Source organism: Misgurnus anguillicaudatus, chromosome 5 (genome assembly GCF_027580225.2).
Source record: "Misgurnus anguillicaudatus chromosome 5, ASM2758022v2, whole genome shotgun sequence".
Lineage (NCBI taxonomy): Eukaryota > Metazoa > Chordata > Actinopteri > Cypriniformes > Cobitidae > Misgurnus > Misgurnus anguillicaudatus.
In genome coordinates this window covers 5,965,918-5,983,975 of record NC_073341.2, presented here as the reverse complement: position 1 = coordinate 5,983,975, position 18,058 = coordinate 5,965,918, and the positions used below count along the sequence as shown (strand labels likewise).

The 18,058-nt window shown below is 37.0% G+C and overlaps 2 protein-coding genes across 2 annotated transcripts in view; one reads left to right on the top strand and one right to left on the bottom strand.

The window, feature by feature from the left end:
* Positions 1-18,058, bottom strand: part of pex10 (peroxisomal biogenesis factor 10) — a 184,544-nt gene that overhangs the window by 74,648 nt on the left and 91,838 nt on the right. The window lies entirely within an intron of this gene.
* LOC129414950 (uncharacterized) lies at positions 1,571-11,153 on the top strand. The gene is made up of 8 exons (XM_055169067.2): positions 1,571-3,443; positions 4,027-5,128; positions 6,510-6,644; positions 6,923-7,097; positions 9,353-9,451; positions 10,072-10,163; positions 10,339-10,479; positions 10,674-11,153. Exons 1-8 carry the CDS (start codon positions 3,286-3,288, stop codon positions 10,920-10,922), a joined length of 2,151 nt encoding a protein of 716 aa, XP_055025042.2. The 5' UTR covers positions 1,571-3,285; the 3' UTR covers positions 10,923-11,153.

Genomic DNA, 18,058 nt, shown 5'->3' with positions numbered 1-18,058 from the left:
TTCATCACAAAAATGTCGAGCTCTGGCCTGCCATCTCAGTTTCTGACTCAAACTGTTCCTACGTTTAGTTTAATTCCGTACATAATTTTTTATCCAATTAATTGAACTAAAAAAGTAACTTGCATTACTTTTTTCAAAAAGTAACTCAAATATTAATGTGTACATTTAAAAAGTAATGCCTTACTCGTTACTTTAGAAAAGTAATATTATTACGTAATGCGTGTTACTTGTAATACGTTACCCCCAACACTGCCCGCTGGACTGTTATTTTACGTATTTTCTCATTAATGACAACATACAGAAAATCTGTTTTTATACAGGAAAATACTATTTTATTTATACTGTTTTCTTAAATTTCAGGCGAATTCATGTAAATTTACAATATAAATCTGTAATTAAAGGTGCAGTTCATTATATTAAAACTAACATGACCATACTAACAATTTAACATGAAAATTATTAACAATGTCAAATAATATCTGTTTTATAATTAATTCATTGAACAACTATTTACATGTAGGGTTACTTAAGACTGAATATGTAATAATCACTGGTGAAACCAATCTTTCACCAATCTTTCACAAATCCTGTTATTTACTATCACCTAACCCAACTAAACTTAATCATCACAAAAAGGTGCAAAACCCAGTAAACACGTGACATCACACCATTCTCATACTGGCATCAGGCCAAAGCGGTCAATACATCATCTAAGTCTATGATCTTTATCAGGAAAGAACTGAGAATGTTCTGACTGACCAATCAGCATCAAGTATTCCAGCCATGTAATAAAATTGTTTAATTGTATTATAGGATCCACGTTGCATTTTGAATCAAAGAGATGAGCCACTTTACAAAAAGCAATGAGACAGGGAAACCACCAAAACCCACTGTTCGGGAATGAGAGTCTAAAATATTTGTTTAATATAAACTCATCTCCTCATAAAGTTTACCAGCAGGGGGAGCAAAAGAGACAACATACAGTACAAAATCACCATGATATTACAGAAATATTTATTGTAGTTGAAACATGTATTGAAGTTGTTTCTCTTAAATCAAAATGTTGAATGTGAGTGGCGTTGAATAAAAGTGTTTGCTTAATGAACAATAATTATATCATTATTTATATACATAAATCATTATTTAATAGGCTACATAATCTGCTGAATAATCAGTATATTAAACAAGCAATTACTGTACATTTTAAGTATTTTAAACCATGGCATTTTATTTTTGTTAACCTTTGATATTTCTAAGAGAACGAAAAGTAAAATGTTTTATAGGAGGCAAAATTAATTAAGGTTTTACTATCTTTCGTAATTGTTCTTCTTTATTAAAAAGAAAATATTATTGTTATTATTATTATTATTATTATTATTATATATAATTCTGAATAATTATTTGACAATGTTTAATGCTATAAGCCTATTAAAATTGTAACGTTTAATATGAATTTAATGCTACAATAATTAGTAAACATAAATGTAATCAAATTTGATCTGTTTGCTCATTTAAATTCTTATTGAATACAAATATTAATTTAATTTTACGGCTACACTGCCTGTCCAAAAAGTCACACACTTTAGGGCCGCCTTTAGCTTTTGATTAGCCTACGGAACCCATTTACCTCCATGGCATCGCTTCTGCAATGTCACAACATTTATTCCCGTCCAGACTTGCATTCGTAGCACAGCTCACCAAGATCTTGTATCGATGAAAGGAGAGTCGGACGGCTGCACAAAGCTTCTCCAGGACATCCCAAAGATTCTCAGTGGGGTTAAGGTCTGGAATACACGTGTGAAAATGATGTCTCGTGCTCCCTGAACCACTCATTCACAATTTGAGCTCAATGAATCCAAGCTATATGTCCGTGCCATCAGGGAAGAAAAAAAATCATTGATGGAATAATCTGGACATTCAGTATATTCAGTCAGCTGACCTCATTTTTTGGGCACATGACGTTGCTGAATCTAGACCTGACCAGCTGCAACAGCCAGTGATGTTCGTGGCGAGATAGGGCCAAGGTGGAACTGGTCCACTCATATAGACGGCTGGCCCACCCAACCAGAATAGACACAAACTATTTTTGTGGAAACGCCAAGGAAATCACACAGAATTTATAATAATCTCTTTAATAATAATAATCGCACAAATACGCATCATTCAGAAATAAATAAATATTTATATAGAAAGTTTATCATTTGCATGTGTTTCTAAGACTTGCAGATGTTAACATTCAATCTTAAACAATTTGAGGATGTTAAAGTGAGCTGTTTTCTGTGCGCACAGACGCACACATATAGCCTACTCAAATAGATGAACACTCATAAGCGCACTCACCGAAACGCGTTTCAAAAAGCACGCAAACTGTGTCATTTTGTTAATTAAATAACATAAGAGAAAAGGAAAATCACTTCTGTAGCTTTAAAAAGATTAATTATATTAAATGTATAGAATAAAAACAGTGTTATTATTCATTTGATTCTATTTCTGTTCCTTAATACTGTTTAATTTGTAACTTTGTTATTTTCTTTTATATATGCTTATAATGTATTGCTTTGTTCTTATTTTATTTAGCTTATTTCACTTTTTAGCCGATCTAAAAAGTATTCGATCCATGATTCAAAAATGTAATCCGTGTAATCACTACTATATGAGGTCATTTGTTGAGGTAATTTGAGAGGCGAGGTCCACCCTATTTCACAGAGGTTCACTCAGTTTTAAACGTCTGGCCTCGCCACTTTACCTATTTGTTTAGTTAAATCCAGGTGTTGACAGTTTTTTGGACGGACAATGTATTTTTATATATGCTGTTTATGTTTATTGAGGCTTGTTTAGTTTTTTTTTAATCCAAAGACTTAATTAAATTCGTCTTTCTTTTGCGCTGGATATTCAAATACTGGTATTTATTTATTCATTTAAATAATTGTCGTGAGAACAGCCTTTTATACACAGATTTGTAGATGTTAAAATTTTACATAAACTATAATGATGAATGTAAAGGAAAATCTGGCCTTAATATTTAGAAAACTGTAATTAAATATATCTCTATATAATTATTGTCATTGCTGTAAGCTAGTATGAATTATGCTGTAAGTATTTAAATTGTTTAAATATATAACTGTTTACATGTATCAAGATTATAGTTTTACCCTGCTATTAAAACGACGTCACGTCGAGCATCAGACAGCGGGCACGCGCACAATCACGCTCAGCAGACGGTCAGATGTGATGTTATACAGATGTTGACAGTAGCTGCAGTGTTTGAAACACAAGAGTAATGTAATGTCATCAGTGGAGTTCATGAAGAAAGATTGTTTTGCGTCCGGGACTTTATCTTCAGCCTCCCTGAAAGGCACTTTAAATAAAATCCACAGGAGGAGACAAAAGGAGATCTCAGGAGATCAAACACTGGAGACACAAACAGATTGTGAGCTCTGCAGGTAACACATTTATTTTAATAATACTCCATATGTGCTGCTGACAAAATATTCACATTACTTCATATTTTATAAAAACGAGAGAACTGTTTATTCAATTATTAGCCACATTAATAAGGATGCAGAACATTAAATATTTTTTACTAACCTTTATTTTAAACTTTAAGGTTAAACATTTGTTTAGAAATATTTGGAAAACCAGGCCACAACATCTACTTCAGGTGTTTTTGACTTTACATTTTGTAACCTGGTCATTTTAATATGCATGAAGTCAATTTCACACAGATAATCTAATTATTTTAAGTAAATGTTGTGTTCTTCGTGTGATCTTTTTATTTTTTTAAAAAGGCACTTTTTTGATAGAAATTGCTGAGGTTCTTTTGTGATGATGCAGATGATTTTATAGAGGAGATACATTTATTTTTAACTGGTGAATCCCAAAGACCTTTATTCATAATGACCTAAAATAGTTTTTCACAATATAACTCAGAAAAAGTCTTGTTTGTTGTGCAATGCATTGGTAGGTGAATGGTGTAAATAGCTGATTTTGTGCAGCTGTACCTGACCTTGTCATCTCTTTTCACAGACTCTCAGTGCTCAGCTGTTGCAGTCGCAGTCGTACCGTTCTCAGGATTCTTATCGCTTGTGTAATCTCTTTCTTGGCTTTGCTGTGTGCCGTGACCATGGACTTTAACTCGTCTTTGGCTCAGTGGCAGTCCACTAAAGCAGCACTGAAAGAGTTAACCTCCTGCAGGACTAACGTCACCCTCAGACTTGTGATGGAGCTCCAAACATTAAGAAACCTCAGTTTGTCGAGAGAGAATTCAGTTTATGAAAACAAACAAGAGAGTTTGCTGAGCTCTGGGTCCACCGTAATGCTCACAGTTAGTCGCTGTTGTAGCGATACAAACGTGGACGGTTTGGGTCAACCCTGCGGTGTTGACTTACCCGAGTTTTGTGAGCATCTTCAGTCGGATCTTTCAGGGTTTCTCAATGTCACATGGATAGGTGAGCTTGTGGATGCTAATGGCGCCGCCGCTGTCTTTACCCTTACAATTGAGAAGATATTAAGTTCATGGGGTGTCAAAGACATAAACCTTGGTTTTCTTAAACACCATCCAGATTGGGCAGATGTTTTTGCTCTTAAATTGCTTTTGGTCATCCAGGAGCTGAACTTTCGGTTGTTAACAGGTGAAAAAGATATCCAGGATAAAATGTGGCATGCAGCAATGCTCATGTCAGTCATTAAAGAGATGTCAGAAAACCTTCAGCACTGCTGGAGGGAAAACACTGATATAGAGCTAAACCTGACCAATATAAAATATATTTTCTATTCTCCTGAATCCAGTGGATCTGTAGAAGTCACGCAGGCCTTGGAGAACACGCTGAGATGTTTTCACGCTTGGGCCGGATGGGCTCTGAAACTCAAATCCAGAGATATCTCCTCTAACATCAGTCTGCAGATCTGCTTGCTTGCCATCACCTGTCTAATTTATCCCATAGTTCTCCTGTCTTTCAAGCAAATGACCGAGTGGATTCAGGACTACGCTCGCAGCCTCAAGGAGAAGACGGACGACCTGAAGAGAGAAAGACGTGTCGCAGAAGATCTCCTTCATCAGATGTTACCCAAATCTGTGGCCAAGCAGCTCCGCCAAAACAAGCACGTAGAGGCTGAGAGCTATGAAATGGTAAGCAAATGAGATGACAAGAGTGACAAAATAAGAAAGTGTTATGAACATATTTCTGTAGGTATACTGTCTGATTAGTCAAAAGAGCAGAAGTCTTGCTTTGATTCAGGAGAGGACGGACATTCCCTTTAACAAATCAATATCTCAGATCTAAAAAGACAGACACGTTCATTAGGGATGTTGGTGAGATGGCAGCGTCAGGAAAGCACACACGCTTCAATTCTGTTTGTTCTTTTTGTTGTAGTAATTGCCTGTAATTATCCTTTTCCATATTCATCAGGAGATAAAACAGCTCATGAGGGAGTGAGGTAAATATCCCATGTGTGTGTATGAGGGCAATTTGAGCACCTGACGCTCATCTCCTCAAATTTAAAGCACTTAAGCCAAATGGAGTTTTCTAGAAACTAGACATATCACACCGTCTCTGTAACAGCGCAGTCTTTCACACATGCTAATCGAATATGAGCTAAATAATACCGGTTTTGAGGAGGACGTTTATGAGCATGACTGATGTATTACTCGTGGTGTTCAAGATAAACATGATGCTTAAACCTCATCCTAGACCTCAGTATTAAACAGGCATGCATGATTATGCTTCAAATGGTGTTTTCTAATTGAGCAATAAAAAAATCAATGACTTGTATTGAAGAATAGAGGCAAGCTACAGAAGTGGCCAAAAGTGATGTCACCTCAGGTTTGATTAAACCATAATGTGATGTGCATGACACAAAATAGACAAAACACTTTTTATTAGACAAGATCATTTGGCAAAACCGTAAACCACAGTGTATTAAAGAGTCTGTGTTAATATGCAAAAAGATTATAATGAAAGCTCAAAAGGTAATAAAGACCCCCAAATCCTTCTTGTCGTTTATTGGCTGGAACACTTTGTTATGATTTCTGTTTGTAGGTTTGGCCACTTTGTTTTTATTGCAGTTTGTGGAGCCTGGGCTGTCTACAGAGATCACGTTTTTACAGTTTGATCAGCGGACAGGCAGCAAGCAGATAGTGAGGAGATGTTTGCTGTATGTAACAAAAAATGACAATACACAAATGAACCTTTGATAGTACTACCACAGCAACAGAAAAGGTACAGTTTTGTACATTTTTTGTACCATTTTTTTTCTGATGAAAGTGAATATGCCTAAATAAAAATCAGATGAAACTTACAACCACTTTGCGATGCCTTACCTGCATAACACCACTACAGACCTTTCACATTATCTTTAGTAGATATGTAGGTTTTAGGATCTGGTCTGTCTGTTGTCTATCAGTGCACTGTAATATAATGTTATCTAATGGGTCCATTGTAGGCATTTATGTGTTTTTATTAGTTAATAAAAGGTTCTGAGATGCACTTAATGCCCATATTATGTTCCAGGTGACTATTTTCTTCTCTGATATAGTGGGGTTTACATCTATATCAGCCTCCTGCACTCCACTACAAGTTGTTGGGATGCTAAATAACCTCTACATGTGTTTTGACACGCGTATTGACTCCTATGATGTCTACAAGGTATGCACAAACTCTCACAATCCTAATCACATACAGCAGCCATGAACGTTCATCCAGAATACACACACACAAAATCTTCTCACTGTAATGACTTTACTGTAACACAATTTATACAAATTATTTTAATAAAGAATCATCACTGAGAACATTTTAAACTATAAATAAAATCATGAAAGAGAAACATAACAGCTTTTGTGGTGAAGTACACTACTTACCATAATGTTGGGATGTTTTTTTTCTGTAGATAAATTGTAATATGAAAGGTTGTGTTGAAACAGGTGGAGACTATAGGAGATGCATACATGGTGGTCAGTGGACTGCCAGAGAGAAATGGAGATAAGCATGCAGATGAGATCGCTAAAATGTCACTGGATCTGGTGGCTGCTGTCAGACAGGTGCCAATACCACACATGCCTAATAAACGCCTTCAGCTCCGCGCCGGCATACACACAGGTCTACTGCTTTACAGTCATTCATAAAACATATCACTTAATGTCAACACGAAATCAAATTTCTCCCCTTTATTTTTTTTATACATTTTTAAAATATTTTTTAATTATATTACACCATTCATTATTTTGAATAAAAAGTAATCTTTCGTTTAACTGTAAAAACATACTCCACCATTACAACAGCTTTCCTGATGTCATCAAGACTCCACGAGTTATTGATCAGATTTAACCAATAACTAAATTTAGGTTACTGTTGTTGATAAAGTGACATTTCTTACCAATCTTACCAATATTTAAAATCATTACCTTGCCAATAATTTATTTCGATTTGAGATCGAGTTAAACTTTTAGTCTCCACTACTCCTTAAAAATGTTGGATCACTGTTAGACTTTTTATTGAATATATGCGGTAACTCACTGGCAACATGGCGGTCAAGCATTTATCCATAATCTCTTTCTTGTTTCTATCTACAATTCTCAATAAATTATTTACACTGCTGAAAAACAATTCACATTTTGAAATTTGCTTCACTGCTAAAAGGATAACAAATCAAATGCATTTCATTTCATAGATATATTTTATTTTTCCATGTTATATGCTTTTATAACACTATTTTATTCAACTACAGTAGCACTACTGCTGTTGTTTCACAGCAGTCTACTGCAAATTCAAAACATACAGTAAATCACTGTAAATTAAACGTTAATACCCATAATGCAATGCATATTACAGTAGTGAACTGGAAAAGAAAATGATGGTATTTTACTGGGCATTTTGTGGTAAGTAACTGTAGAAATAGTGATTCAGGTGATTTTAAAGGGGTCAGCATGATCTTTTACAATCTTTCAGGTCTGGATCTCTTCTGGTACAGTCTTGTTCAAAATAATAGCAGTACAATGTGACTAACCAGAATAATCAAGGTTTTTAGTATATTTTTTATTGCTACGTGGCAAACAAGTTACCAGTAGGTTCAGTAGATTCTCAGTTCTGTTCAGCTAAAATGATCTCCAATGCCTTAAAATGGAGAGCAAAACCAGAGAGACGTGGAAGAAAACGGAAGACAACCATCAAAATGGATAGAAGAATAACCAGAATGGCAAAGGCTCAGCCAATGATCACCTCCAGGATGATAAAGACAATCTATTTTCAAGAATCCCCTGCAAAGTCCCTCTGTTAAAAAAAAGGCATGTGCAGAAGAGGTTACAATTTGCCAAAGAACACATCAACTGGCCTAAAGAGAAATGGAGGAACATTTTGTGGACTGATGAGAGTAAAATTGTTCTTTTTGGGTCCAAGGGCCACAGGCAGTTTGTGAGACGACCCCCAAACTCTGAATTCAAGCCACAGTACACAGTGAAGACAGTGAAGCATGGAGGTGCAAGCATCATGATATGGGCATGTTTCTCCTACTATGGTGTTGGGCCTATTTATCGCATACCAGGGATCATGGATCAGTTTGCATATGTTAAAATACTTGAAGAGGTCATGTTGCCCTATGCTGAAGAGGACATGCCCTTGAAATGGTTGTTTCAACAAGACAATGACCCAAAACACACTAGTAAACGGGCAAAGTCTTGGTTCCAAACCAACAAAATTAATGTTATGGAGTGGCCAGCCCAATCTCCAGACCTTAATCCAATTGAGAACTTGTGGGGTGATATCAAAAATGCTGTTTCTGAAGCAAAACCAAGAAATGTGAATGAATTGTGGAATGTTGTTAAAGAATCATGGAGTGGAATAACAGCTGAGAGGTGCCACAAGTTGGTTGACTCCATGCCACACAGATGTCAAGCAGTTTTAAAAAACTGTGGTCATACAACTAAATATTAGTTTAGTGATTCACAGGATTGCTAAATCCCAGAAAAAAAAATGTTTGTACAAAATAGTTTTGAGTTTGTACAGTCAAAGGTAGACACTGCTATTATTTTGAACACACCCCCTTCAACTAATTGCCCAACTGCACAGCCCCAAGAGCGTGCACATCATGAATGCTGGGTCTTGTTTGTTTTCTGAGAATCTACTGAACCTACTGGTAACTTGTTTGCCACGCAGCAACAAAAAATATACTAAAAACCTTGACTATTCTGGTTAGTCACATTGTACTGCTATTATTTTGAACAATACTGTATATAGCTTAATAAATGAGACATGTTTCATGTTGACATTAAAGAATGCTGAGTATTTATTTATATAAGTAGAAATGTGTTTATGTATAATGATTCACAGTGTTATCTCATGTATGTTTTGCACTTAAGGCCCTTGTGTTGCTGGTATTGTTGGTTATAAGATGCCCCGCTACTGTCTGTTTGGAGATACAGTCAACACCGCCTCTCGGATGGAGTCCACAAGCCTGCGTACGTTTGTCCACATTTTTCTCTTACAATAGCATTTTTTATTGTCCTCTACTCTTTCATCGGGTAATGAATATTTTAATCCCTACATCACTAAAGAGATCTAACATGGCTTAGTTTTAATTTAAGCCCTGTTTTCAAACTATCTGAACTGTCTTACTGACTACAAAGATAAACCATACATAGCACATACAGCAAACATACATGGCTATCATGAGATATAACATGACAAAAGCCAGTGTATTTATACTGGAACATTCTGTGTAAACCCTTTTGCGGTTTATATTAATGGTGAACTATACATCAGCTGATATTTTTTCATTGCTTGGCTGATAAATCACTGTGTTTGTTCAAAAAAAAAAAAAGGTAAAAAGATAAATCATTATGAGGTTTTTACCGTGATATTACTGTTATACACAACAGGGTAATATCATATGTCCACGGTCTGTCCATATTAAACTGCCCACAGTCAACTTAATATGATGTATGTGGGCTGTAATGTACGTTTGGTTTATTATACAGTAAAGACAATCAGACAATCTCAGTCCAAACTCATTCTATTGAACTTCAGAAGCTCATCATGAGGCTCTTTTTTTTAAACTTTTCTTTAACTTGGTTTTTAGCACAGAAGATTCATGCAAGCTCTGCTACATATCTGGCACTCATGAAGGACAATGCTTATGAACTACAGTTAAGGGGTGAGATTGAAGTTAAGGTGAGAACCTTGTGTCTTTATAATCTCTTTAATGAAAACTAAAGGGGTTTAAATGATGACTTCTTGATATTTTTCAAATGGTTTATTTGAGTCAATTTTGGCTGGCTTCTGAAATTATGGGACATCACATTGACATTAAAACAGCATAAATGTATGTGAATGATTTGACTTTCAGGGGAAAGGTAAAATGAACACATACTGGTTGATGGGTCACAAAAACTACAGTGTTCAGAATGACAGTTTGGTTTGCCACTGGAACCCAAATATCTCAAGAAAGAAAAAGCCTGCGGTATGCAGCGGTGTATCCATGGAGAACGTAAGTGTTTCATGCAACGTTTATAAAGCAGCAGATGCATAGTTTTTAAACAGATGCATCTTCAAATGACGAAGAATACAGTAAAGGGGTGACGTTTTATTACCAGACCACCTGCAGTGTTGAATTGTGTAAAAAAACATGTGGTTATTAATCTGAGAAGACATGAATACAGAGTAATGTTTCTTATTCTTCAGTCCAGCACCACAGTACAGAGTACAGGTGACAGTATGACAGCAGTCTCTCGATCTGAGGTCCTGCCTAAACCAGAGGGGTCAGAGGTCACACTGCATGTGTCTGCGCAGGTGGAGAAGTCCGCAGGCGGGTGCGGGGCACTGGGTGAAATGGTGGGGGCACTGCAGGTGGAGCAGGGTGAAGATGAAAGCCCATCAGATCAACACAATGACAGAAGATCCCTGATTCCTGGTTCAGTGACTGACAGTTAATCACATGTGGATGTTCAATGAGATGATGTGTGGGAGACTGTTATAACCAGTTCATAGGTCGTTTGTGCTTATTACGACGTACAGGAACGTTTGATGGATAAGCGGATAATAGATGGATAATTAAATGGTTTAATAAACATTTATGGTTTTAAAGATATTTTGCAGCATCTAACCTCACCCCTACCCTTAACACAACCATTTCTTAAACAAATTTGAGCAAAAAACAATAGTATAAAACAAATAGTATATTACAAACAACTTGCGTTGGTAACCTTGTGAATTATAGCCATACGATTACTTCTTATGAAGAACTTTGTGAATGCAAGGCACACAGTGAGGTCTCTTTTAAACATAAACTGGAACATTAGACGCAATCGGTCACGACAGCCAATAGCGTTTCATGTTCCAAGCTGACACAATGATGCAATTGATCATGAGACACACAAGAACCAATGATATTTCACTATCAAAGATGTTTGTAGTTTACACACCAGATCTGAGCTGATTTACTCAAAATGCTTAAATAGTGTAATATAGAAGTTTCTATTAAAAATCATATCCCAATACATGTCATCATTGCAAAAGTATACCCCAGTATAATTTCATACCCTCATATATGAAGTTTTACCTGCTGCCGGTAGAGGCGCTAATTTAGTAAACGCATCTGTGGGTTGTATTTGGAAGAAATGGACAAACGACCTAAACATATGAGTTGTTCTTGCTGCACCTCAATTTGCTCATTTTAGTAGTAAATGGTTTGATGAAAGATGAAGATACTGTCAGATATGTTGATGTGTGTTTGTCTTATAGTGTGATATGTTGTTTTAATTAATTCATTCTGTATGTTTTGTCTATTTTAGGACTGTATTTATTTACACTTTTATAAGAATATACTGTTTTCATTTGTTTGTAACATTGCTGGCTTTCTGTTGGGTTTTTATTCCTTTTCCAAGTCACCTGTAGAATAAAAAACTGTAAGCATGTTTGGTTTAAGTTCTTTAATCTTAAAATAAACTTCCTGGATGAAAAATTATGTTTAATGTGTCTTTCTTGTGTTTGAAGTTGTATGTTGTAGTTATCATGTCAGTTTTGTTGTTCCATGTTCATGGTCTTTGCAGTCTTTTGTGTCCTAATTGTGTCCAGGTGTTCCTTGTTTCGCCAATTAGTCTGTGTATAAATACCCCTGTGTTTGCCATTGTTATCATTCCTTATGTGTTGTTGTGTTATGCCTTGTCATGGATTTAGGCAGCCTTTTTGGATTTAAGTTTAATCTGCTTTTAAGTCCATTTCATAGACAGCACATTTCAATGTTTGATGATTTAAAGTGTTGTAAAAACAAATGGTCTCATGACATCATTTTAACACTGGATATCAAGTGGGTAGAGACACAGAAACAGCTAAATAAAACTCAAAGCTGTTGAGGTGATTTACTCTTATGACAGATTATCTCCATTAACACAAGTGCCAGATAATGATAGAGAAACTGAGGCCACGTGATGAATGATGAGAGCAAAGAACAAAAGCACCCAGAGCCACATGTGTGTTTCACTTCAATAGAGGTTTGGGGGTAATTACTACACACACGCACACACACAACAATATGACAAATGTATGTATGTGTGTTGTGATTTAAACCTGTTGATACTGTGTGTGTAGTTTAATTTCAATGATGAGAGCAGAGGCGTCATGCACATTCAAACAGAGGGCACGTGCCCCCTTGGTTTGTTTGAGCCAAATGGATTTTGCATGCAACCTCACAATCAAAGAAAGCGTCCATTAATCTGTTATTTGTCTATTAATATACAAAATATTATCAATTCTGTGCTGCATCATTGTCACTTTTCGGAGATTTTCGCCGTTTTAATAGTGCTACATTAATTTATTCTGCCGGCAGGCGCTGCAAACAGCGCAGTCGCAGACGTCATTGTCTGAGCGCGCTCACGGCCTCCTTGCTGTTGCTGCTGCATTTTGCTATCTGAGAAATTAAAACGTGTAAGAAACTCTCACTACGTTTCCAAACCCCAGTACGGTAATGTGCAGTTAACCCACTCTGAGTAGAAAATGTATGGTTTAAAATGTGACTGTCTCGACGTTATATTAGTAGATTTCTAGGTCTTGGTACAACGCCAAATTTGCCAGAGTTCACGGGGGCGCGGAATCACACATGCTCACTCACATATGAGGTAAAATTTGACGCAATAATGTCACAGGTCGGAGCGGACCACAGATGTCGTGAGTCACGTCCCTTCCTAGTTTCCACCTCGAGGAGGTCACAAGAACACCCCAATGACCAGACACACGAGAGAAGGTAAATATGATTAAAACAAACTTTATTTAAATTAATTAAAGGATGATCTGGGAAGGGAAAGGGAAATCTAAAATTAACTCTCTCGGTCTGAGAGGATGGGGCCTGGTAAGCCTGGACGTCTTTCCGTAAGTGACCACAAGGGGGGGGGGGGGCTCCTTCGTCCTCACACAGGACTCTCGCTGAGATATCCAACTGATCCTGAGTCCTTTTCTTGCAGGCTTGATTATTCCTGGCGCCCTTCGCTTCTCCTGAAGGCAAAAGAAGAAACACAACGAATAACAGGGGAGACGGAGAGGAACACCTTTTCCGTGTATTTGTCTTTTCCTCAGAATTCGGCTCGCAAAGCGCCTGAACGGTTTTTCCACTGGACTTCCAAGTAGATCCTGTAGAGCAAACACTGATTCCTGAGGGCACAGGTAAGTAAGCAGAGGTAAGTAACGGTTTAGCTGAATTTGCAGAGGGCCGGATCGTCGTAGATGGCGTACAAGGGCACGTCCGTGGCTAATAGCTGCAGCTGGGCCGTGTTCAGGGTAAGTAACTTTAGCTACATGCAAACCGGTGGGTATTTAACAGGGTAACTGGATCTTCACACTGGGCGTACAGGGGCGTATTCGAAGTAAGTAGCTTTTAGCTCGTGCAACAGGTAAGTATTTGACAGGGTAACTGGATCTTCACACTGGGCGTACAGGGGCGTATTCGAGGTCAATAGCTTTAGCTCGTGTAAACAGGTATATATTCAACATGATAACTGGATCTTCACACTGGGCATATAGGGGCGTATTCGAAGTAAGTAGCTTTTAGCTCGTGCAACAGGTAAGTATTTAACAGGGTAACTGGATCTTTAGACTGGGCGACGAAGAATAGCAACCACTAAATACTCTTTGACAATGGCACTGCCTCTAGCAGATAAATGGGGGAAAACCATACATCACCTCTTGGCTTCATTCAAAGGCGAATGGGGTTACAAACTCCAAGCTGCTGCATTGGGCCTGGTATAGCCGATGGTGTCACAGTGGACAAGTTCAGGTAGGTTGGCTACACCCGGTATGTGCTGCTGGGCCGACTCGCCCGCTTCCCTTTCCTCACTTCCAGCCAACGGGACAGAGATCTAGATGGGGCGGACAGCTGGAATCGCTCCACAGTGCAGTAAATATACACAGCAGACACAGCAGACTGTTTCACCTATGATGGTCGAGTGCTTCCCTTCAATAAAATGGTTTTCCTCACAATATCCACCCAGTACCTTAACTTGCGTTCACACTTCGCCTCCTTCAGCCTGGAACCCGGGGGCCAGAGTTATAAGTGGGCGTATATGAAATAGATGGTCACACCCAAGGCAGCGTACGTTCTCTCCAACAAGAACTTTCTCGGCTTAGAGGGTAAGTACAGACGACAGAGACACGGCACAACACTGCAAAACTTCAGGTGTACACATGTCAAAGACAGACTCACGTAACAGGCAACTGGTAAGTATAACTCTCTCCCAAAAACTTAGTTTTTGCAAACCTGATCTGGTAGTTGGATCTCAATCGTCCAGTTCGCTTAGTGAATTCAGAAGATGCATATATCTGCTTCGCCCTGTTTCAACGCCCAAACACTCCGTCTCACCCGTGGTGTTCCTTGGAAAGCAACAACAACTTCCTGTATTTCCGACGCCCTCTTTATACTCCTTCCGCCGTCCGAACTGCCCAATCTGTGATCGGCACGTTTATTAACACACCTGTTGTTGATATCTCTTGATTTTCGGTTGCCCGGAGTTTCCGGAAGTGGTGAGTGTTTGCACATCTCGGTCCGGTCGGAACTTCTTCTCCGTGACAATAATGCGTTTCTCTAATAATTTTATCTACTTTTTGTTTAATCATTATTGAACATTAAAATCACTTGGCTATAGCTTATGTCATTTTCGTTGTTTATATACTTCATAGATTTAAAATTACTTTAAAGGTCACGCTCTTCCTGATACCATTTTTTAAACCCTAGTTAGTGTGTAATGTTGCAATAATAGCATAAATAATACCTGTAAAATGATAAAGCTCAAAGTTCACTGCCAGGCGATATATTTTCTTCAATAGAATTCCTCTTTAAAAGCCTACAGCGAACGGCCGGTTTGGACTACAGCCCTCTATTTCCTGCTTTAATGACGTCAGTAAAACAGTTGTTGACTAAACTCCACCCACAGGAATACGTCAGTCACCAGCTTTGGCTCAAACGGCTCTGCTAAGCTAAGCTGCTATCGAATCACAGCACACTAAACAAACTACACAATCAGAACTCGATACGTATTTCTGAAGGATGGACTTCACCTAACAAGGAAGACATCAGCCTGTTTTGAGGACAGTGAAAATAGAGCTATACAGATAAGTAAATTGTGTGAAAAATACCGTGTTTTTTTTACACGTGAAACATGAACACATGTTATATTGCCCACTATAAACACAATCAAAGCTTCAAAATCACAGGCAGAATGGGAGCTTTAAGTTTATAGGATAATACAGTTGTTGTGCAAAATGCATTAATGACACAATTAAACAAGTCATTTATTAAAACTTAAAAAAACAAAACATGCCGTTTCAGATGTAAATATGATATCAATATGTCATTATTCCGATTAAATATTATTTGATATGAAAGTTAGTCAACACTTTTATATTGGAGGTTTTTGCATGAAAGCAGGGGTGTTCAGATTGTTAGAAATGTAAGTGTCATGGAAAAGACTGAAAGCTTTATAATATTTAGTTTGATGTCTGTGTATGCACAAATTTCTGTGAGCTGTGCACACTGTGCCCCCTAAAAAAAATTGGTGCATGACGCCCCTGGATGAGAGCAACATGAAATCAGGTTAATATAAACATATAAATAAAAATTCTCTTATAAAATTGAGAGAAACAAAGAAAATGGTGTCACTAGGTTAAAATCACTACCAAATATGTACAGATTTCATTAGATTGTGTTTTTCCTAATATCAAAGATTCAACATCATTATGTTTAAAAGTCTGACCACAAGGAGGAGACATTGTACCACATCAACAATAAACGTTCAATAACTCCCATATCACCTCTGATACCTGCACATAGACGAGAACAATCACACAACAACAATACATCACTGTAACATCTCAATAATTAAAATACAAAAAAAGACATCACTCAGACCTTTAGTACATGAACACAGCAATGCATCTGATATCATCTGATATCATAAATAATTATCAGTAAAAATATTTAAATATTCACTTTAATTACATCAGAGTACACAGAGTAAACACTCAAGCAGCAGGTAAATCTCATCTAAATCAGGAGTTATAGCTATAGCGTAACATTATGAAAGAGCAACATTTGAGTAATACAAATTTCAAACAAATATCACTCTATAAATAAAAACTACACACTGCTGATATCAAAGAGGGAAAAAATGAAATAGGCCTAATACAATTAAATTCATAATTGTTATTTTTTATGAATCACAAAGCAACCATTTAAACACATTATATCATTATCATTATAGCATTGTTTTACATTGACACTGCCGTGTAACTGGAAGAAAAGCAATGTGTGATTTCTATCAGTACAATTTGTCGCATTAAAACTCTTCCTCATGCAAATAAAATCTTTAAGAATAAATAAACATTTATATAATGAAGAAGATGCTGTCAGACTGATCAGAGATCAGCTATGTGTCACCTGGATTCTGAACCAGAACAATCCAGTCAAAGCTGAACCTGGAAAATAATGCAAATGTCTGGACAGGTGCGTTCCTCAAGCAATCAGTTCAGGTCTAATTCTGGACACTGCTTTACGTAATATCACTTTAATCTCGACAGCACTTAAAGATTCATGTTTTTGTATGAGCAGTGTTGATGCAAGTGTAAATGTTATTATTTAAAACAGCTCGACTGATGCAGGTAAATCTTCTCAAAAAATCTTCTCTAAAAGATCTCAAGGTGATACACATCTTTAAAATATAAAAATATAAGATCTAGTTTACAAGTATTTTAATCTCTTTACTGAGAATTAGATTTGTTTAAAGGAATATTCAGACTGACACCGTCAAATAAAGGCAACACACACAGAAATCTGATATACCATATTTAAAACAAATATGAAATTAGAGAGACGAATGCATCAAAACTTGATACAAATGAAATAATGTGGATCAAAAATGAGAGTTCAAGAGCAGAGACAAATATTCCCAGCTCTTGTTTATCTGCGTCAGAGACATGAACATCAGCGGTCATTACACAGCTTCACGGTTAACCTGCTTCACATTACAGTGAATGAGAGATCTGGTAGTGAAGCTGACAGGCGTCTCCTCTCTCATGTCACCCTCACTCACTTGTCTGGAGGTGTGGAAGCTGGCAAAATCATTATTGGAAATGACTCCTCTCACATTCCAGGAGATAATGGGACCGTCACGGGGGCAGACGTACGCCACCACCAACACCAGCACCGCCGCTTCATGACCACTTTAGACATCCTGTCTTCTCCTCATACCAGTGATCATGTAATACTCAGATCAGATTATTCAAACACAAGAGATATGCATGCATCATATTCTCAATCCATAGTTTACTATGATGTCTAATCTATTCAACTGTATTTATATAGCGCTTTCATAATTCTTCTACTGATCGTGTGCCATCTTTAGTTTCAGTAATTTAAGATGCATGGAATTTTTTAACTTTTGCTAATTTATTATTGAACGTGTTGTTATTATTCATTTATTCATCAAAAGATAAGGCAAATATCAGAAAAAGTCTTGCTTGAGGTTTCCCCTAATCTTACTGTAAGTATTAAACACATAATCTGTCTGGCACCTTTCATGCAGTGG